General features: G+C 39.5%; 1 protein-coding gene across 3 annotated transcripts in view; it reads left to right on the top strand.

Annotated features, from left to right (window-relative positions):
* Positions 1 to 22,688, top strand: part of LOC110479395 (cohesin subunit SA-2) — a 58,369-nt gene that overhangs the window by 26,693 nt on the left and 8,988 nt on the right. For all 3 annotated transcript variants that reach the window (XM_021546678.2, XM_021546679.2, XM_021546681.2), the window contains 16 exons: positions 5,041 to 5,148; positions 7,074 to 7,182; positions 8,000 to 8,114; positions 8,965 to 9,068; positions 9,502 to 9,594; positions 9,681 to 9,770; positions 10,772 to 10,975; positions 12,522 to 12,598; positions 13,561 to 13,648; positions 14,677 to 14,754; positions 16,464 to 16,556; positions 17,218 to 17,383; positions 19,895 to 20,040; positions 20,911 to 21,012; positions 22,301 to 22,455; positions 22,558 to 22,686. In XM_021546678.2, coding sequence (XP_021402353.2) covers positions 5,041 to 5,148; positions 7,074 to 7,182; positions 8,000 to 8,114; positions 8,965 to 9,068; positions 9,502 to 9,594; positions 9,681 to 9,770; positions 10,772 to 10,975; positions 12,522 to 12,598; positions 13,561 to 13,648; positions 14,677 to 14,754; positions 16,464 to 16,556; positions 17,218 to 17,383; positions 19,895 to 20,040; positions 20,911 to 21,012; positions 22,301 to 22,455; positions 22,558 to 22,686 — 1,857 coding nt within the window. The remainder of the gene's footprint in view (positions 1 to 5,040; positions 5,149 to 7,073; positions 7,183 to 7,999; positions 8,115 to 8,964; positions 9,069 to 9,501; positions 9,595 to 9,680; positions 9,771 to 10,771; positions 10,976 to 12,521; positions 12,599 to 13,560; positions 13,649 to 14,676; positions 14,755 to 16,463; positions 16,557 to 17,217; positions 17,384 to 19,894; positions 20,041 to 20,910; positions 21,013 to 22,300; positions 22,456 to 22,557; positions 22,687 to 22,688) is intronic.

Below are 22,688 nucleotides of genomic sequence, written 5' to 3'. Positions count from 1 at the left end.
AGCTTAAATACCTAAAAACGTAGAGGGATTTTGGAAAAGAGTGGCAAAAGTAATTAGGTAACCACAGAAGATGCATGGGGAAAGGTTGCAGGTGGTGTGAGTAGGGGCACAAACCTACATTTAGCTTGAATATATAAATAGCCCAGGGGAAAATTACTTTGATTTACTTTAGTGAAACGTAACTAGAAATTAAACTGAATTTTAACACAAAACACATCGGTCTGCCACAGTATAATCACAATGTATTGCAACATGCTAATCCCATTGTACAGTGGGTGGGAAAGGAGTATTGTTACATTTTAGTGGCAACTGTATTGTCATTTTGCTGATCACCAAAGTATGTCTTGAAATAACCTGCAATGAGAGCAGAGGAGCGAGAGTGAGATTGCAGAGCAGTTTAGTAGTACATGATTTTTTGTACTTAAAATTTTTATTGCAGACATTAGAATACGTTTAACATACTATTTTTTTTGTTGTTGATAGTGCTCTGTGCACATATACTGCTTTTACAAATACATCTGCAGATTTGGATGTTTAACTTGACTTAATTTTAAATGCAAAGTGACGAGATTCTTTTTTGATTGAGATGCTATACCTTGGACTGTCATAACCATAATGTGTACCAGATCTTACCCTGCACAGCCACTAAAAACAAAGACTAGTGTAAAACTCTGTAAAGTGCATCAGGCATGTTTCTGTTTTACTCTTGTGATTTTGATGGTTGTCCTTGGTGTGAGCAACAGCAGAGAGCTACTCCAGCAGTCATACATTTTGCATGCAGCAAAATGAAGCAAAAAGCAAAATATGAAATCTTTCAACTGGTGCCAAACGCAGAACAAAATGGGTCTGTGATTTCTTTCTAGAATGTCCCAGTTTCTTCTCAGACATGAAGACTGGGACATGTTCACACTGAAGTGCAGAGAAAATGGTATGTCATGAGATTGGTATGTGGAAGGCCATGGCTGTTTATTTTTAGGCACCTAAACACTGGCAGGCACTTCTGGCTTAACCTTTATTTGTTGCTCAGCATTCTGAGGGCTGTAAATTTGCAGCAGTATTACTGCTGTATTTGAAGTATTCTTTGTGTGGTTAATGATTGCCTGATGGATGTAAAAAAGAAAGACACCCGTTTAGTAAAGTAGAGTTAGTGCTGGTGGTTGCAGGTGTAGTCAGGTGCTGCTGCTTGCAGAGGCAGGTAAAATGTGTGAGCGCTCATTTCAGTGGGAGTTATAGGCCTAAACCTCATCATGGTCAGAGAGTAGAGGTTGAACAGTAATAGTAGTAGCAGTGCACACAGGTATTCCCTCCCAGTCAAGAAAGGAAAAAGCAGATCAGGTGCTCAGGTCATGTCAGGAGTGTCTGTCAGCCTGTGTTGCAAAGGAAATGGATTCTTCTCCTTTCCTTTTCTTTGCTGTTTGGGGGTGCTTCATTTGCAGCTGGAGCAACTTATGTCTCAACGAGGGAGGAAATAATACTGCACTAGATTAATGTAATGGGTAAATCCCCAACCTCTTAGGAGAAAAAGTTAAAAATGGAGAGGTTGGGATTTTGGAAGTCACAGAATGGCTGAAGTTAGAAGGATTGTCTGGTCCAGCCTCCACTGAAGAACAGCCACATAGAGCGCATTGCCCAGGACTGCATCTGTATGGTTTTTGAGTATCTCCAGCAATGGAGACTCCACAGCCTCCCTTGGCAGCCTGTGCCAGTTCTCTGTCACCCTCACAGTAAAAATGTAATTTTTTGTTTTCTGGTTTTCAGAAGGAGCTTCCTTTGTTTTTGTTTGTGCCTGTTGCTTTTGGTCCTGAGCACCAGGAGCAGAAGCCTGTCTCAGTCTCCTTATTCTCACCACCAAGTACTTACACACATTGCTAAGATTCCCCTGAACCTTCTTTCTTCCAGGCTGAGTCCCAGTTCCCTTGACCTTTCCTCAAAGGAGAGATGATCCAGATCATCCTTGTGACACTTTCTTGGTCTCTCCCCAGTCTGTCTTTTGTACTGGGGAGCCCAGTCCTGGACACAGCACTCCAGGTGTGGCTTCACCAGTGCTGTGTAGAGGGGAAGGATCACCTCTCCAAACCTGCTGGTAATGCTTAATGCAGATTGAGATACCATTCACCTTCTTTTCAGCAAGAAAACATTGGTGGCTCATGTTCAATTTGGTATCCATCTGTCAGGGTCACTTGGCAAGAACCCAGCAGTGTGAAAGTCCTTTTTTCCCTAGCCCGGCCGCTGAAGAAGAGGTCTGGAATGCATGAAACCGAATTTTCAAGGTTGTTTATTTTTTCTTATCTAATAGTTTCTCTCTGACCTGCTGAGGTCCAGCTAGCACAGAAGCCATCGCAGTCTCCTTCTCACCCCAGGTGGCTCCCACATTATATACCCAAAATTACATGTACCATGTTTACAGTTCCCGTACCAATACCTGAAATCTACGTTGGACAATGTGTCCCTATCCTAAACCAATAGAAAAGTGTCACCATCACACCAAGACATGGAAGATGAGAAGAAGGAAGAAGAAGCTAGGGCATGCCCAGATTCCTTCATCTTGTACCCCTGAATTTCATTCTAAAAATCCCAAAATTCTACTTTTCCACCCTGTGTCAATTTCTCTATTACACTACTCCAACCCTTTTTGCTTGTAATTCCTCATATAAGGTCGGCAGCCTTTCCCATGGGCTGAAATAGAAGTTTTTGATTTGCTGCAAAGGTTCCTGGGCTCTTTGCCAGGGGCTCAAGTCATCCAGGGCAGCCAGAGGGATACTCTGGACTCTGACATCCACCAGCATTCCCAGGTTCTTTTCTAAGGATAGAAAATACCTATGGAAAAGCAGTTTCATTATTACTGGAAAGGAAGGGTCCTTAATTTCTGTCCAGAGAGATAGGTATTGCTGAGCTCTTCAAGCTATCTGAACAATTTAGTCAAGGAACTCTTTTAAAATATAAACATTTTTAGATATTGCATTCATTATTTCTATAAATATGCTAAAAAGAGAAAACCTGAAATATAAAGAAGAAAAAAATTAAATATAAAAAACGTGTGCACTTGACTGGCATGTTCATACAGGAGATTTCATTTAAGCATAAGAAAAAGGTTTTTCACTGTGGGAGTGATCCAATACTGGAACACATTGCCAGAGATGTTGTAGAGTCCTCGACTTCATGGATTGGACACATCAACCTGCTGCAGCAGGGGGTAAGAGCAGATGATCTGCAGAGGTGTTGACCATCCTCAATGCTCTTTGATTCTGTATTAATTCAGTCTAGATCACTGTGTGCTGGTGAAATTTCTTATAATCCCAGCTGTCCACTGGTTTTGAAAAAAATATATATAGAGAAAAAATGACAAAGACATCTTCATGGAAAGTAGTGTTTTCAAAGAACTCAATAATAGATTGACATTCAAAAGAATGACAGAAACATGGTCAGACTGCAATTTTTTTTCTGTAAATTCCCCATAGCATTTTAATATTTATTACATCATGTCTTTTTATTCCTGTAAGTGCTCTTTGTTGTCATTCTTTGTTTTACTCTCACTTGTTAAACTTGTAGAAGTTTAATAAATTTGATTATTCATGGCTTCACAGGATACATCACTGCTTATTCATGTGCTCTAATGCACCATAAAACCATATTACTTCTTTCATTTTTTTACTGTTTTAACATCAATAAATACATTTTTACTCTACTTTCCCAGTTCTGTAGATAGTTAAATGAGTGACACAAATATTTCTCTTTATGGCAATTTCTTGATATATATTCCTTTACACTTCCTATATGTTGTATTACTGTAAATAGATTCACAAGGTAATTTCATGTTTAAAGAGTTCACCACAACACGCATTAAGTATGTAAGGCAGCTTTTATTTCACATTATCCTGTGAGACTGATTCATCACTTTTGGAGACATACCATTAACACTTTCATTTAAAGATCTTTTTAATGGATGCTCCAGTGATAATCTCACCTAATGTGAGCTCACTTCTTTTCAGTCAGGTTGGAGGATATTCTGGGGCTTTGTGACTTGTGAGGATGCTAAAGGATGCAATGGATTGGAGACAAATAGGCAAGCATAGGAAGGACTGCTGATTTTTTGTAGACATCACTGTTAGTAGGAGAATAGCATGAGTCCTCAGTTGTGGAGAGGGTGTTGGACCACAGCTGTGGATGGTTTTATAATGTTACTACTTGAGGATAGAATGCAGTGATCAATAAAAACCCTTTCCTCTCACCTGGGTATAGTAAGTGTAAGGATCTCATATGTTGCTCTTTCATTCTCTGGAGTAGCCTATTCCAGTGACATTGTTGTGGCAGCAAGAAGCAGGTATTTGGAAACTGTAATCCTGGCTTTGGACTTCACTGCTCTGGTACCTCTTCATTGGGTTGTTCAACTTTGATGCTTCAGTTTCTTTCCTGTAAATATATGAATACCATTTCTACCTCTCAGAGAGTGTTCTAGGTGTACTATTTGGCATGTGGTGTTCTCAAGATGTGTATCTGAATGAAAAAAGTCATGACTTTGAATGTGTTTGTGCAGAGAGGTCACAGACATAAGCATGCCATCAAGAATGTGTTTTGATTTCTTTTTACATGGGACTCTAGTGTAATAGAATATAGGTTTTAAAATACGGGAAGAAATAACTTTAAAATAACTTATACTACAGAACGAAGGTTTCTAATTGTTGTCTTCTATGATGAAAATCTAAGCATAAAGGCATGATTTTCCTGTTTTATTGCTATTACTCTTTTTACCATGATCACTAATAATCTGTAATTATACTTTAAATTAATGTTCGTGTCTATGCAGTGCACCTGATTTGTCATGGGTTACACAGACCTCTGTTTCTCTACACAGTGAGTAAGAGAACGCTGCCAATTTTGTTTGAGAGCATTTTTAGAAATGCCCTACAAAAATTCACACATAACTGTGTGAACAAGTTGCACGGTTATGAAGAATCGAGTCTAGTAAAAGCTGGACATAGAATTCATGCTATTCTTTGCAGATAAACCTGGACTATAACTTCCGTTGTTATTTTTGCTTAGGAACTGTGAGGATGTGTTATCAGCTGAAGACTGTGAAATGCTATACCAGTTTGTTTATACCACTCACCGTCCACTTGCAGTAGCAGCTGGGGAATTCCTTTATAAAAGGTATCTCTGCCTGCCTACTTCTTGCATATTCTCATTAGTTTTGGAATGAAGGTGGATTTATTTGAGGGGGACATTAAGCATTAATTTTTCTGCTGAAAGTGTGTGTCACCTTTCTTCTGGCAATCAGAAGAGAAATGCTGTCTGGGGGTAATTGCATGTTTTCCTGTGAGCCCTGAAACAACAGGCATGAGAAAAGTTGCAAGACTAACAGAGGGAATATGAAACTAATTGATCCACAAGTGCCTTGCTATGTTGAGAACATACCCTCTTTCTCTCTACTTTCCCATTGCTTTGCTTCTTACAAGCTAATCTGTCACCTGGCATCTGCTGGATTTTCACAGTTTGGTGATTAATCACAAAAATGGCCTCCTCTTCTCCCTTTGGAAGTTGCCTTATACATTGTAAAGGCTTTGAATAATGAGAGATGCAGCAGATTAAAAAGACCTCCCAGTTTCCTGTTAGATTAATGGAATACAGGGTTTATCTTCCCCAGGAGCAACTCTTATAAATGGGCTTCTTATAACAATGGCTGTGTGAAGTTGTATGGAATTGGTATGCTAAAAAGGGAAGAGACAAATATTCTGTCTTTCCTGCTGAGAGAAATAACCTTGACTTACAAAAATAAATGAAAATAAAAATATTTAGGCAAGGATTTTGTGGAGGAACATTCAGAAATAATGATTTTGTTTCCAGACATACAGAATCTCTTCCTAGTTGTCTTTTCCTGTCTAACTGAAATGTTGGCATTCTGGAATATGTGGAGCTAAGTCCAACAGAAAGACAAATGAAGAGAAATTTCTGTTTTGATTAATCTGACATTACATTTGCTAGACTTTGTACTTTGTGTTGTTCCTAATATGCTCTCATAAATTAGATGTTTCTCCTCTCAGAACTCTGCTGCATTTTTCTACCAAAGTGATTGCCCTGGTGACTTCACTTTTTCTGCCCAGTTTGCCAGTGCCTTGTGGACACTTTGACCCTGTAAATCTTATCCTTGCTCTTGTTTGCCCAGTGCTTGTCTCCAGCACTTTTCCCAGTATAGAATGTTCATTTTGGTGTGATAAGAGATGTTAGTGACACCCTCCTTTTCCTGGTTATACTGCTAAATTTTAGTATAAATGCTTACGCTTTCCACCTCTGCTGCCCCTTCTTCTTAGTTTGCCCAAAATCTCCTCCATGTCTGCATATTTTAACTGAGGTTACTTAGCGGGTGTAAATTATACCAGCAGAAACTCTTCCTGAATGCACAAGCTTTTGCTGACATTTAGTGGTGTGGTCCAGGTCTTAAATCCAAGCTGTTTGGGCCTTACATTAATCTGCATGGATGGCCTTCCTGTATTTATCTTGGGATTAGCACTTTTTGTGGGTAGTAGTCAGAGTCATTTTAGCGAAAGGGGGAAATAGATGTGTCGTATGTGCTTCATACCTCAAACAGAAGAGGAAGAGCAGAGTTTCCAATGTATTTGTGACAGTAATTGCTTCTTATAATTACAAGATACTGTGCTTTCCTTAAGAAGCTGTAGTTCCAAGATGCACTGTGATGTGAGTAGTGGCTGTGTGGTAATATCTCTGCTGTGTTATTAAGGTTTTATATTTGGCTTAGAGCAAGCCTCTTTTCAAGCATGAGCAAATGTCTACATCATTGTATAATCAATTTGTGGAATCTGGAATCATCCAGAAGGGTCGCAGGGTACCTGTGAAACTGTTAGAAATAGTCTCTGCATCCACAGGGATAGCATATCACTCATAATGGAAAGCAATCTGTTTTCCTTTCATCTTATAAAAAAGTCTAATGAGTTGGGGTAAATAAGTAGGCACTTAAGAGAAATACAGTCCTTGTGATCTTGACAGAAGTAGTGTTACATTGGTAAGTGAGTGTAAGGAGAATGTGGCAGAACTGGACTGACTTACTTTTCTTTTGGCAGGCTGCTTAGTCATGAGGGAGATAAAAAAGTTCAGCCCGGAGGAGGAGGAAAGTTTGGGGCAAGCACTGACCAATTGAAAAGATTAATACACTTTTTCCTGAAGGGTGAGGTGAGAACTGCCCCTGCAGTAAGCCTTTTAAATCCAGTGTTGCATGTTAAATCAATTATTTTCTTGCTTTTGAAAGTAATTTCTGTTGGTGAGCTCTGAAATATGTGGTGTTAGAAATGTTTTTAGTCTCTAGATTAAGTTTTTAATGAAGCCATTTCTGTCCTGCTGTATTAAACCTAATTTACAAGTGTGCAAATGGAGAGAATCAGTGCTGAGGCAGTTTCTGGAAACAGCCTGAAAGACTAATGCCACCAACTCAGGGTTTTTTGGTATGTCTTTCTGGAGGAAGATGTGGATTGCTGTACCATGGCTCCATGCTGACCAAAAACTGTAGTTTTATGAGAGTTTTATCAGCTGAAGTGCTGATAAACAGTTCACAGTTTAGCTTTTGCAGTGGTGCAGATCTCTGTCTGGCCAAAGTGTCTCAGGCATAGCAGTTTTGAATCTTCCTGCAAAGAATTGGATAGATTACTTGTTTGTAGTCCTGTAACTGGATTTTGGCTGTTACAAACAGCAATATAAAGCAATAGAGAAACTAGTTTCAGAGATTGTTTAAATTTAAATTAATATTAAAAGAGAAAATTAAATTTTATTGCTGGCTTTTCCTGATTTTTCACCCACTTTTCTGCTTTGTATCAGACTGAAGACTTGGTGTTTAAATGTTCATTGGCCTTGAACTAAGTATGTTGAAATACTGCATGTAAATATATATGTGAATGTCAGAGCTTAGTCATTGAACAAAGGGAGAGGAACATATGCAGCTGTATTTCTTCGAGTGATGTATTTTCTTCTATAAGCTTGTGTTTTTGATCCCTAGCTACACAAACATGTTACATATCTAGTAGACAGCCTGTGGGACTGGGCAAGCAAATTCCTGAAGGACTGGGAGTGCATGACCTCTCTTCTATTAAAAAATGAAGAAGTTGGAGAAGGTGGGTAAGCAAAGAATTTAGTTTTGCCTGAATGAATCTCCATGCTATTTTTTGAACTTTGCCTTAGCTTTCATATTGAAGTAACATTTGGTCCCAAATTGAGGTCCCCAAGTGCCACAAAGCTGAAGCAGTTCAATGCACAGCTAGTGTAATATTTATATTAACATACTTGTTTTATTCAGTATTCTGTATTTATGTAATGTTAGTTTAGAACCTGTGCAATAAATACTTGTGTAATTAAGCCATAATGCTTATGTAGTGTTCACTTTGTTTGTCCAAAACTTTTTAATCTAGAAGTATTAATAGATTGAAATGCAGTTTTTGTCAGGTTTTTACTTCTTCCTCAAAAGAAAATGAATAATGTATTGAGTTCACTGACATCTAACACTAGAGGGATTTTTTTTGTGGAATTATTTTGAAGTAAATGTAAATAAATCTTTAAAGTCCCTTCCAACCCAAACCACTATATGATTCTATGGATAGTTGTAGACCTGGAGCTGGCTGTGTGATTAAAATCAGTTTGTTGACCCAGTGAGTTAGAGCATTTTGGTACTCAAAGAAGATTTGTCCTAAATGAGACACTAGTCAGTAGGAGACCTCATTAAAACGGCTTGTGTTTTTGCAAGCCCAGCTGCCCCAAAAAGTTTAACCATTAAGGGATTAAATGCAGTAAATGCAGAAAATAATTTCCTTCAAATGAAGTCAAACACTCTCTAGCTGTTTATTTAGCAGCGCTGCCTCTCCCATTCTTTAGTGTCCTTCCACAGTTCTTCATGCAAATGAGTAGGCTTTACATCAGTTGTTGCTGCATCTTCACTATTGTGTGATGCTGAGACTGATTTCCTTCCAGCACTGAGCGATGCCCAGGAAAGTGTTCTCATCGAAATCATCCTTGCAACAGTCAGAGAAGCAGCTGAAGGTCATCCTCCAGTGGGCAGAGGTGCAGCCAAAAAAGTCAGTGCATCTTAGGCTTATTTGTTGTCCTGTCATCACATTATCTTTGCCTTATGTACTTTGCCAGACAGCTTGTTCCTAGTTGCAGATGTATCCTAGGAAATAAAATAGCTTATTTTCCTAAAATGCAGTGTCTTTTCACCTTTAGATCTTATTAGAAGTGGATGTTGGAGGAGATGAGTGTTAAAGGAGGGTAACTTGAAGCTTGTTATTGACAAATGATGAGCATTTTATTCATGACATGTAGCTGTTCAGCAATTTGCATCTAATTTAAGGTTAAAAAAAAAAGCTTCTGGTTTTCTTCATGGAAGAGTGTCTCCATCTTAGCTTGATATGCTTGAGACAGTGCTATATGACTTAAGCTTGGGTTATATGTAAGATTCCACTCAAATCCCAGAGATTTTATAATTGAAACCAGATGCTTTGTCTGCAGATTTTGTCAGTAAAAGAGAAGAAAATCCAATTGGAAGATTGCACAAAAATTACCGAACACTTTATTATGGTGCTTCCTCAGCTCTTGGCAAAGGTAACTAACAGCTGCTCTGTGAATGTATGTTAAATATTTCATTAAAATTCCTGCAATGTACTCATATCTTGTTTTTTTCTCTGCAGTATTCAACAGATGCTCAAAAAGTGGCAAGTCTTCTGCAGATTCCTCAGTATTATGATTTAGATGTTTACAGTACAGGACATCTGGAGAAGGTGAATAGGAATTGGGGTAATTGGTTCATGTGGAATGTACTAAATTTATGTGATAGTGTAGGGAGTTTAATGGGATTTGGAACAAGTAAAAAATAGTTGAAATACAATGAAATGGTATAATACCTTAAGAAAAGTGGTCTTATTCAGGATTTACTTTTTGATTTGGAACTGCAAAGAAAAGCCTTAGTGCTTGTCAGTTCTGATAATGCTGGGTCTAGCCTTGATGGATAACGATTTGTGGTTTTGTGTGGTAGACCCAGCCCTGGGTTTTTTCATTCCTGGCTGGAGGGAGGGTGGATTCTGCCATGTGTCTTAAGTTGGTGTCTCTCAAGAGTTTACTACAGAATAGGTTTCATTCTCCATGAAGGCTGATGCCCAGCTGCTGGGGGATGACAGTAACTGAAAGATAAGAATGGAGATAGTATGTCTGCTGATGGGAAAGGGACGGTCAGAAATGGATAGATGAAATCCTTGAAATAGCTTAATGTCTTCTTAAGCAGGGATGTTTACAGGGAGGCAGTGTTAGGCAAACACTCTGAGGTTAATTTCAGCCCAAAACTTGAACTGGAAGAGAGCGAGTCAACAGAATGGCTCAAGTTACCTCTTCCCACTAAGAGTGAAGACCCTGTCACTGACATGATCAAAAACATTCTCCATTCTCCATTGTTGAGGGAGACAACTTCCATTGTGTGAAGACAGACTTGTCCTTTGGAAAGGCATCTTTTATTCCCTATGTGGTGCTAGCCATGTATTGCTAAAGTAGAACTTAGAGCAGGTGCTTCATTCTTTAGGAATATCTAGAGACACAAAGATGAAAGAGAACTATAAACACAGAAAAAAAAAAGTTGTGTCCTTTAGTCTTACCCCTCTTCTGCTTATACTGGCATTTGTTTAATCTTGTTTATATGACCCATAGGGATATATGGGCCTAGTGAAATGATTTAAAGTGTGAGAGGACTTTTGTACAATTTACCTATAAATACTCCTTTTATCACCTGCAGCATTTGGATGATTTGCTGAAAGAGATAAAAGACATTGTGGCCAAACACTCTGACATGTCTGTCCTCGAGGCTTCCTCCAGGACTTATTATATCCTTTGCCGTGAAGAAATTGCCATCTATAGCCAGGTGGATTGTGCTCGAACTCAAATGATAGATGAGTTGATGAAACAGCTTAACCAGCTACTAGATTGCTTCTGGCAAAAGGTGAGTGGGACTCGTTGAGGGGTAAGAAGACTGTTTCCCTAGGGAAAAAAAGGAAGACAAGGAAAAATAAGGGGATATGGAACTATTCTTTGCCTGCCGTTTCTGCTTGAAGGAGGCAGAACTCTAAAAGATGGGGTTGCACCTCTTAAAAGAATGGTTCTTCACATTTTAATGAAGCATATATATTTTGGCCATATATTTTGGCAAGGAAAATAATAAACAAGGTAGTCCACACCACCAACAGGGCATTATATTTCTTCTGGTAGGCTTTTATTGGATGCTAATATTGTAAAATGTGTCAAGCCAAAAGGTCCCCTAACCTCAGACTGGAATTATTTTTTTAATCTGTGCCAGTGTGGGAGAATGTGTACTTGTGAGGAACAAAATTGCTACACTAGATATTCTGGACCTAAGAAAATCCTTTGTAGTTACTCCAGCACTGTGCCAAAGATACTATGTGCAAAATCAGCTAGTGAGTGCTGTCGATCTACAGGTGATGAGGCTCTTCCCAGAAAGAAACAATTCTGTAGTTCTCCATATTTGACTGTACATCAGATGCCTTTTGTGCTATCACTTTGGATGTAGTGAAAAAACTGATCAAACAGTAGTCTGTAATGCAGATTGTATAGCTTTGAGGGTCTTGGAAATAATGACTTCCCCCTTGAAAGAGGACTGCAGTCTCCCTCAAAGCTTTTCATTAGGTCTAAAAAGCAGAAACAGCTGGTGGGGATATGAATAGCTTGCTGGCTGAGCTGAACAACAGAAGCCTGCAGCTGACCTGATCAACTGTGCTGTCATGAACAGGTGTCATGCCATGGTATGAGAGTTAACACTGGCAAGTTTTTATTGGACACGGGGATATTGCAAAATGTGTCAAGCCAAAAAATCCCCTAACCTCAGATTGGATTAATTTTATTGGTCTTAAATAGAGATCTATGTCAATGTGGGAGAATGTGTACTTATGAGAAACAAGATCAGTGCAAGACCAGGGATTCTTCGACTCCTCCGTAGTGTGATCTATATCTAAATAAAGAGATTTTTCTCCTGGAACTCCTCCCTTCTAATTCCTGGTTGTATATTTTGTTCCCCAGAATCACATAGTATGCTTGTGGAAACTACAGCAATTGCATCCATGGGAAAGTATTTAATATATTTTTAGCTGTCTTTGAATGTGATCTGGCAGCTGGAAGCAAGGAAGGTCAGCACCATGTGAACACTTAGCTTTCCAGAGATCCTTAACAACTGTGTGAAGGACCATGTTAGATTAATTGCTACTTTTTGCTCTGTGTTAGCAATACTGCAGTCTAGGGAGGCTGCCATTGGTTTATTAATATCAGGGATTTTCCCTTACACAAGATTCCTGTGCAGTTATATTGTTTTCTTTTGACTGTAGAGCAGGATATGAGTAGTGTGGTTAAAGGTAAAGGTTAAAGGAGGGCTGGAGGAGAGTGATCCAAGCTTGTGGGTTGGTTGGGAAGGGAACACAGTCATTCCTTTGGCCCACACTGGCTAATTCCTTTCTCTTTCCCAAACTTTCATGATTTAGGAAGGAGGATTTTGTACGGACGCAGGAGAAATTTCCCAGATGCACTCTACTTTGAGAAGAGTAGCAGCTTTTCATAAGTGAGATCCTTACTTATACAATTTATGATCCCATATACTTAAAGTATCAACTTTACACATGCAAAATGAAAATTACTTGTTGGGTTTATTGGGGTTTTTCACAAGAGAATGAAAATGAGCCCTATGAGAGGTGCTGCAAGTTCTACTTTCTTAATAGAACTGTACTCTTGGATATGGAATTATTTTTGGACTCATTACTGAGCATCAGCCCTAATGTGGCTGAGAAGTGTATGCTACAGAATTGAGGTGTTGCAATGGACACAGGGATCCCCTCTGTGGTACCTCTGTCCTAGCTGGATGTTTTTCTACAGCCTTACTGACAATACTGGTGGTCAGTCTGAAGAGGGTATAGTGAATGCAGTCGTTCTTTGCAGCAGGTGTAATCTGCTTTTTATTTTTAATTTTTTCTGATCTTCTTTTGTTAGAAGATGATTTATCAAAGCCTTGGTTCTCCAGAGATTAGTAAATTGTCATGCAAATTGTCATGCAAGCTAGAACAGAGGTTAAGGGAATTGGACCTTCTTCTCAATGTGTCTTTTACCTGTCCAACCTGCTGGGTCTACTGTGGTTTTGCAAAGAGAAGTCTAATGTTGAGTTGAGAATATTCAAGACTATTAGAAACAGTCTTTTAGAGTGGGCTGAGAAAATTGTTCTTTAGACCTTTTTGGGTACTTGAAGACTATGTATAAAGTATAGCAAAAGATACAGAACTCAAGCTTCTTTTTTCTCTCCTCACAACACTGCAGTTTTGTGGTAGGAATGCAGACTATGTGGTCTAAAGGCTGCAGTGATAGATGATGAAAACTTAATATTTCCCCTTTATAATTAATATTTAGTTGTTTAATATTGTTGCTCTATATTATATGAAGGTAGAAATAGGATACATTTAACCTGATACATTTAACCAGGTGAGTCTTTATTTCTTGCTTAGTGTATCATTATTATTTCTTTTTCACCTTCAGTGCCCATGATCTCACCAAGTGGAATCTGTATGACAAGACTTTAAGGTTCCTGGTGTTTGAAACAGAACATGGCAGATTGCCTGTTCTGGTGAGTAGTTAATATTTAACATTGAAAGATGTTTTTCTTGATGAAAGCAGAAAGAAATAGAAAGTATTAAATAATCTTATATATCAGTGTCCTGTGAGACAGGAAGATACTGTATCCATTTCTCAATCTGGGAAATGGAAGCTGTCTTGGGTTATTGGAATCTTTGGTTATTGGTCATATAAATTCATGCCTTTATATGAATTAATTTTGGATCTTTTTCAAAACTGTGATAATCAGGACATCTGGATTGATCCTTTGTCATGTTTAGTACTTCCAATGATAGCACAGTCTAAATTTCAGTACATATGAAATTGTTGGGATCCTTTGTTGTGAGGGACCTCTTTTAGATTGCATGTAACCAGAAACTGGAATACTTTGGATCTATTGCTTACATGTTGACTCTTGTTGTAGTGGTTTATAATTACCAATTGTCTCAACTGCAACCTTTTGGTTATCTGGTTGCCTCATCTCAAACATTGTGTGGAGATGGAGTTGTGTATTCTAGGATTGCAAAGTGAAATACTTCAGCAGTTATGAATGTTAACCAGCCCCTTTTTGCAGGAAAGAACCTGGGGGGCTTTTTGGCAAGGGGTGAAGTTTAGTTGAATAGAGAGAGCCTGCAGCCAGTGGGTAGAAGTGGGTTCCTTTAGATGGAGCATTGGAGGACCAAGGTTTGGCTTCTGCTCTGAAGGAGTCTGCCTTTCATGAAAGCCTTCAAAGAAATCCCAAAGAGCTAAGCTAAAGTGAGCCTCTGGGAATACACTTTTTGATATGTGGGTTGCTTTCTCTTGAACTCATCAAGATGTCAGAGAAGTTCTGCAGAAGCAGCACCTTAGTAATGAAGTTTCTTAAGGGGAAATGCTTACTTGTATGTAAATCTGTTAAATTTATTTTAAGGATCTAAATACAACTGGGAGGTGTTCATGCAAACAGCATACAGAATGTCAGGCTTGAATGCTTTGTTTAGTCTTAAGCTTTTTGCTGCTGAGCCTTTAATGTAAATAAAAGACATGTGTTTTTATTTGCAGATTATCCTACCGGCTCTCCAGTGCACATATTTTTCTCTCCTGTGGCAACTAGCTGCAGTTTCGGAACATTCTCCCAAGGTTGGTTACTGATGTAATTTTGAAACCTGGAAGTGTGCTTATAGAAGTTAAAGCTAATTTTCCTGTTCTGAGTTTTCTTGAAAAGCAAGCTTATCAGAATATAGTCTGTTTTCTTGAGGAAATCAAATCAAATTGAGGCATTTTCTCTCTATCGTGTCCTTTTTTTTTTTTTTCTTTTAATCTGTGTGTGCTTTTTCAGTCTGCAGGAACAATGGTTCACCGCTATTTTTACTGCAAAACATGTGCATCAAATTCCTAGGGCTTGATGGAGATAAGGAACTTGTCTCACTGCCAAAGAATGTGTTGTTTTCTTGTTTTAAGCAACAAAGAATATTAAATGAAAACTCCAGGACATTCTGTAACTTTGTTTCTTTTTTATTTCCTTGATTTACCTACGTACATATTTCTGTCATAAAGGTTGAGGAAAGTGGTAATTTTCTCATCGGTTGACTATTTACTTTCATAATATATAAAGTACCAAGTTTAGCAGATATTTCAGAAGAAAGTCTAGTTTAAGACACCGAAAAGGAAAACTCTTTTATGTTGTGTTTCATATGTGAATGTGTACCCTGTGGGGCTTCTCCTCTTGATGATTCCTGACTCCACTGAGTGCTGCTTTGTCATTCTGACCCTTCCCTGGCGCTCCTGTGCACACAGGACAGGGCGCTGACACGGGCATTCGTGTGAGAAATGCTAGCTGGGACATTACCCATTTGGCCACTGATTCACTGTCTATTCCCGTCCCGTTCCATTCCTGCGTGGATGTCCACACCTCTCACTGCTCCGATGTTTTCTGCCTTTCACTCCAGGCATGGTTAGCTCAACTTGGTAATGGGGCAGCACATTTTTTAATTTGGCCTTTCATACAAGAGCAGATTTTGATTGGAAGCAGATGTGACAGCCCACTCTGCAGGGCCAAACCTGGATGTTGGCAGATAGAGAAGTTCCAAGAGCAAAAAGAAAAATTTTCCTCGACAGCGCTCTGTTATTTCCCCCTTGCTCCTCCCCTAGCAGTGTTAAGACAATGAATTGCCCCACACCTGGTTCTCCTCAGCATGTCCTGGGATGAATCCCTTTTCTTCTAGATGTAGAGCTGCATAGCATGAAATCTAGCTCTCGTGTAAGGGCAGTCCTTTTATACTGGTGGCTCAGAGCTCAGTGCAGTGCAGCTGGGAGCTGGTGGAGGATCAGAAAGTCTTTTGCATGCTTGTGAGCAAACCAGTCTCCCATACTGGATTCATCTTAGCAAAATGTGGTGTCTTAAGTTTATGAGTGCCACAGTTAAACTCTATTCCCTTTATAGTCATTAGTGGAGGAAGGGAGAAAGCCAACTCCACAAGGCAGTGCACATTGAACATTAGGTGGGATGGACCAGAGATTTTTATTACTCTAATTCCATTGTTGTCACTGCTTCATACAGATAAGAAGTGAATAAGAGAATACATGCTGCTCTCCCTACAGATGGAGAAACAAAGAGTTTGTGACTTGCTGCATTCCACTGGCCTCAGCAACTGTGACAGATGCAGTTGTTCATAGCTAGTAAGCTGTTCTGTGAAATGCCAGCTACTTTCATCATGTCATCAGCTGTGCTATCTTAAATTAATAATATGAGTGGAAGAAAGATTCAACTGTTGTTTGTTCTGTAATTCTCTGTTGAATCATAGTCTCTAACATATTGCTCCTTTTGTTTTTCCTAAATGTGTTTTTAGGAGACTCTATTTCCACTAAGAAAGCAGCTGAGACATTTCAGTCAGATTTGCACATGCTTTCTCCACCATAAGGAAAAAGATGTAAGAGAAAAGGTTTGTGTTTTTCTATCACTTAATGAGCATTTGTGCTCAGATCTTCCTTTAAATTCCTGCCCTTTTTTCATACTGGTGTTTCATTCTATTAAATTTTTGCTGTGTTTTTGTCTCTTAGCAGAGAAATAACACATAAAAATCCCAGTCTTCAACTATTTATTTTAAATAAAAGCTAAAGTTAAGTTAGTCAAAATGCTACAAGTTGGTGCTGTCTGCATGAGTCCATCTGCAGAATCAAGGCCTCAATCTGAGTGAGAATCATTGTGTTTTTTGATTAGACCTATCAGTGTACTGGTTGCTATCATTGCTTCATTAAATGTTTTGCTATGACTATTACTTAAAGAAATGGAGAAATTGTGCAGTGGTTCATGTGTTAAAAGAGGGGTATTTCAACATAATGCAGCTCTTCTTCTTGCCCACGGAACTTTGAAAATCTTTAGGTATTCGTGCATGATACTTGTATACACTGCATCCTAACATACAAGTTTTTGAAGGATTTAGCTGGGGCATTTCATCACAGCTGAGGCAAAGAGAAATCTTTAGTTTGCAAGGAAGACGTGGGATGGAAACTTGATTGTGTTTGATGGAAATGCAAAATGGAATTGGCACAAAAAGTAACATGGTCTCTAAATCTTTCTTTGGTTTTATTTGCATGGTACAGGCCTTCATGATACTCTGTGACTGGTTGCTGATTCTGAGTCACCTGTATTCAAATAATGAAGAAGCAGTTGGACTTCTAGGTTATCTTCCTAACACACAGCTTCAGGAAAAACTGTTTTCATTTATCCAGGAACACGTTTTCATGGATGGAGAAGAGGAAAAAAAAGGTTAGACATCTTCATCACTAGAGAAACAATCTACTGTTTTTGATATCATTTGTCATCTGTAGAGAGTGTATCAGGGAAAGGGCTCGCCTTTCTTTTGTTCTTATTTTGTGAGTTGCTTTATTTTTTTTTCTGGTTGGGCCCCTTTACAAACAAAAAAACCTGTAATTCTTTGATCTGTACAGACTGTGATCTGTATGATGAAAAGGGCCGAAGTAAAGCAGGGCTGGGTGAGTAAAAGTGTTTGGTGGACTGACTTCTGTGGTCCAGATGATGGTGTTAGAGGAAGGCCTTGCAGTGTTGCAGTGTGTCAGTGCATGGACCCTTCTAAGCCATCAGAGTAAAGAAACAGTAGATTTTGATTTTGGGGCTGTGGGGCTGATTTCACAGAATTATAGACTGGTTTGGGTTGGAAGGGACGTTAATGATCATCTACTTCCAAACACCTCTGCCATGGATTGAGACACCTTCCACTAGAGGAGGTTGCTCAAAGCCCTATCCAGCCTGGCCTTCAACATGCAATGGGGCTTCCACAGCCTCTCTGGGCAACCTGTTTCAGTGACTCATCATCACCACAATCAAGAATTTCTTCCTTATGTCTAAGAAATAAATCTGCCCTGTCAGCTTAAAGCCATTCCCAATTGTATCACTGTACATGTACATTGTATCATAGTAGCTGCTGTTGTAAGAAGTCCCTTTCCACTCTCTTGTTGGTCTTGTTTAGGTACTTGAAGGTGCTACAGGGTTTCCCAGAACCTGCCTTTCTCCAGATGGGAGAACCCCAACTCTCTCAAGTTGGTGGTGCTCTCACTAGGCAAGGTGCTCCAGCCCTCTGAGCATCTTCATGACCCTCCTCTGGACTCAGTCCAGCAGGTCCAAATCCTTCTTATGCTGGAGGTCCCAGAGGTGGGCACAGCACTCCAGCTGGGGTCTCACCAGAGCAGAGTAGAGGGGCAGAATCACCTCCCTCACCCTGCTGGCTGCGCTGGTTTGGATGCACCCCAGGACACAGTTGCTTTTTGGGCTGTGAGCACACGTTGCTGGGTCTTGTTGAGCTTCTCATCAGCCAACACCCTCACGTCCTTTTCGTCAGGGCTGCTTTCAGTCCAGTGGGAAATAGTATGTGTTACTCTAGTACCTTTTTTCAAACATTTGAATGCTGTATTGAGGTTGCAATTATGAAGGCTGATTTCTTTTGGGAGTGTTCTGAAAATTCCTTGTGGCTCTGAGGACAAGTTCAAGTGCCATGCTTTGAAAAAAAAAGTGTTGTTCTAGATTTCTCAGTCTTGGCTCCTCTCCTTCATCTGTTCAGATGGAGTTCTCTGTTCAGTGTTGGGCACCACACTTCCTTAGGTCATGGTGTATATGCAAGAACCACTGATGGGGAACACTGCATAGCTAAAATTGCAACAGGGAAATAGTAAGAGAATCTGAATTAGTAAAGATACAGTAGAAAAGATTGCACAAGTAAGTTGTAATATCCTACAACCTACAACCTGTGGGAGTTACTGAAGCAGGTTATGTTTCAGGTTGTTTACGTTATATATCTGAAACTGATAAAATTGATCCTGCTTTGGGTTAGATGGCCTGAGATCTTTTTCAAACCTTTATTTCTGTGATGCCTTCAATTTCTCAGTTCTCCCTTCAAAGAATCCCCTTTCACCCCATTGCAGATTCCTTCCTGAACAAGTGATTTTGTGATGCAAGGTGTGCTTGTCTGTGTGCACAGCTGGAAGCTGTTTCACTCCAGTTTAAACTCTAACTTTCAGATACTTCTGATCAGTCATTTGTCTTATGTTTGTTTCCAGGCCCAGAGTCATTCTAGAAGCAGAAACAATCCACCTCAAAATTATAGGTCAGAGACTGAAGTCTTATGGTAGCTTATAGCTTGCATGTGCTGGAGGAGAGAGTGTGTCCTGGCTCTCCTGCTGTAAGAAACTCCCCAGGCACCTTTGTAGCCCTCCCGTGAGTTATCCAGCTAGTAACTAACTCATGTTCCAGACACTTGCTCTTAATGCTATGAAGTGACTGTTTTTACTTTCACTCTTGTTGATAAGCACTTGGAGAATTTCATTGGAACTCTTGCTGACTGTGTGTGACAACTTTTGTATGGTTTCCAGTGAGTTATGTGTTCTTTTCTACCATCTGTTTTATTCTACCAAAAAAAAATGTGGTTGCAATTTTTCAGGTCCCTTCCACTTGGTGTGTTGGTGCCTTTTATTCTACTTGCTGGTTCAGTTCTGTAGCTGTGAGCAGTGTTGTACTTAGAGATTCTGACTAGTAGAAATGCCAAAGTCCTATGAAGATCAGAGTAGGAGATTGTGGAAGAAGACTGTTTTCAACTGGAGCTTTGAAATGGGAATAAACCTGTGTTTTCTGATGTACACAGGCATGAGTGCTGGCATCTGTTACTGAACAGCTGAATCTGTGCTATTTAGGTGGAAGTTGGTCATTTACACTGAGATACCTTGAATAAAGTAATAGAACAAAGCTTCAATGCTTTTGTTTCCCTAGATCTGACAGAAGAGGGAAAGGATGAAACTTGCAAACTTGATGACTTGCACAAAAAGCGGAGTCTTCTGGCAGCATATTGCAAGTTAATAGTGTATAATGTGGTAGAGATGACTGCAGCTGCTGAGATCTATAAGTATTATGTGAAGGTAATGTTTTAGATAAGGTAGTTTTTTCTATCAGTGCATTTTGGTTTTTTAAAGTGTCTCCAGTGTTTGTGAAAGACAGGGTGTCAATAGTGTTATGACTCAGAGTCCTGGAATAATCAGAAAAGGGCTATAGAATCCAGCAGGAGTGGGGTGGATCTCCTCTCTTAGTTCCACAAAGGTACCTCACTACAGACAAAACAACTGAAAATTGAGGAGAGGACGTGTGTCCATGTCTGTCTGGACATCTGCTCCTCAGCTTCTGCAGAGAGGCCACTGCAGAGCAGCAGTTTATGGCTGGAGAGTGATTCATCTATTGAGATTCTCACACTGAATTGGTCAGCTTAATTCATACAGCTTACACAGTGCATATGCTGGTGTTTACATTTCACTTGAGTCCCAGGGTTTAGATGACCAGGGTTTAGCCACTCTGAAGGGGGTTTCAGGAGGGCCAAGAGCATCAGAGTGGCAGCTTCCTTGAGTCAACTCAACTTTGGAAATATCTGAATATAAATTTTGTTCTTTGCTTCATTGGCAAGCATTGGTAAAGTTCAGAAAACTGTTTGTCTATTTGATGAGGCTTTGCTCTTTTTAAAGAATTACAATTAATTATGAATTAAGAATTGACAATCAATTAGTTGTTAATAGTTAACAATTTCAGTGTAACTTTGATCCTCACATTACTCTTCAAGGAGCATGCCATTACATATGAAATATTATAAAAGATCCATTTTTCATAGTTTAACTTCGGTGTTCTTATATTGGGAGTGCTTTAGGGACTTCTTGTGTCACTTGAAGAGTCATGTGGTTTGTGTTCTCCCAGTGCTAAAGAAGGGAAATGATAACTCTCAGTTGTTTTGTTGCTTTTAATAGACCTACAGTGATTTTGGAGACATAATTAAAGAAACATTAAGCAAGACGAGGTGCAATAACAAAATTCAGAGTGCCAAGACACTGATTCTCTGTCTGCAGCAGGTAAGGTTAAGATTAAAGCAGGAGGCTAGGGGCTCTTATGATAGCTGTATTCAAGTGAAGATTTTTATCTCCCATGCCATAATTATTCAAAATCATTAGAAAACCTAGTGACAGAATTTACTTCCTTTCCTGCACTTTCTATATGTATGTTGTTTTTGCATGTCATAATGAAAACTCCTTTCAAATCATTGCATCTATTTTAAAAGGCGCTTTTTTCCACGATTTTTTGGTCATGATTTTGATCTTCAAGTGCATAGTATGTTAGAACTGATGTGAGATTATGAAGTGTTTCTTGGAACATGGTATCTCTAAGCTTAATGAATATTAAGGATCTTATACTGTGTTTTATGGACTATCTTAATTCCTTCGGAATTTGAGGAGCCATGGATGTGCCTGTGTCACGTCAGCTCCAACCCCCCCTGTATTTTCAGCTTTTTTTTTTCCCCTCTGGAGGAAAGTGGGTTGCAGGTCTTCTGAAGGGTCTCAGTTGCAGCTGCTGACTGATAGCCATTTAGCTATTTTAGCAACTGCATTTGCCAGCTCTGCCCGTGGCCAGAGCTGCTTCTTACAGAGTCCTGCTGTAATCCAGAGAGCAGGCTCCTCCTGGAGATACTGACACATGAGCTTTGCTTATTTCACACACATTGCCGGGGGCTTAGATCTGTGAACCAGCCCTTGAAATCTGAGCTTAGATGAGTCTAAGCAGCATTTGGCTACATATATTCTGCTGACATAGTCAGGACTTTGTGTTTAGGTATCACATAGACAACAGGCCCTTTTTGGCCTTTGCCTGACCTTGAACGTTAACAGGTTGATGAGAACAAGCTACTTCCATATTCTATTAAGAAAAAAAACCCAAAGCACAGTTAGTTGAGCTCAATATGTGCTTTTGGCCTACTCTTACTCTCTCTTATGGTGCTGCCAAACTTGCTGTTTTGTATCTGCACTATGCTACTCTGAAAGCATCTCAGGCAAATTAGGCTTCTGGGGCTTGGTTCAGAAGACCCAAGAAGACATTGAGGTCATTTGGCCCATCATCTTCAGGAATCACTTTTCTGTTTATGCACATGACCTTTTATTTTTATTTTTTAATGTTTGCCTGTCTTACGAGCACAGCAGTGTCCTTTGTGTCAGTTCCTTGTCATTGTTCCATTCAGAGAACATGACATCTTGCTCTTCTGTGAGACCCCTGTCTGTGTGAGGTGACTGTGCCTGTCTCTCTGGCTGCCTGGTGCTTTGTTTGCCTGTAGGATTACCTGTGTTTGCTTATCTGCAACTTCTCTTGCAGCTGTTTCAGACACATGCAGAAAGCCAAGACAGCAGTAATGGTGTGGACTTCTCCTCTCCTTCCTTTGCAAACATCAAAGAACTTGCTCGTCGCTTTTCACTAACATTTGGCTGGGACCAAGTGAAATCTAGAGAATCTATAGCCATGATACACAAGTATGTGCCACCTAACGTCATGTTGTCCATGGTCATTGCTTTTGTTAGTTGTCTGTTTTATCTGTTTTATTACTCTGTTCTTTTCTGGTTTTCTTTCAATAGGGAAGGGATTGAATTTGCTTTTCAAGGAACTACTGGAGTAGATGGAAAATGCTTGCATCCTAACTTGAGCTTTCTGTTAATCATCAGTGAATTTTCCAACAAGCTGCTAAAGCCAGACAAAAGACTAGTGT

This window comes from Lonchura striata, chromosome 2 (assembly GCF_046129695.1).
Source record: "Lonchura striata isolate bLonStr1 chromosome 2, bLonStr1.mat, whole genome shotgun sequence".
NCBI classification, from domain to species: Eukaryota; Metazoa; Chordata; class Aves; order Passeriformes; family Estrildidae; genus Lonchura; species Lonchura striata.
Note: the sequence above shows the minus strand (reverse complement) of the source record. Positions and strands in the feature narration are given on the sequence as shown.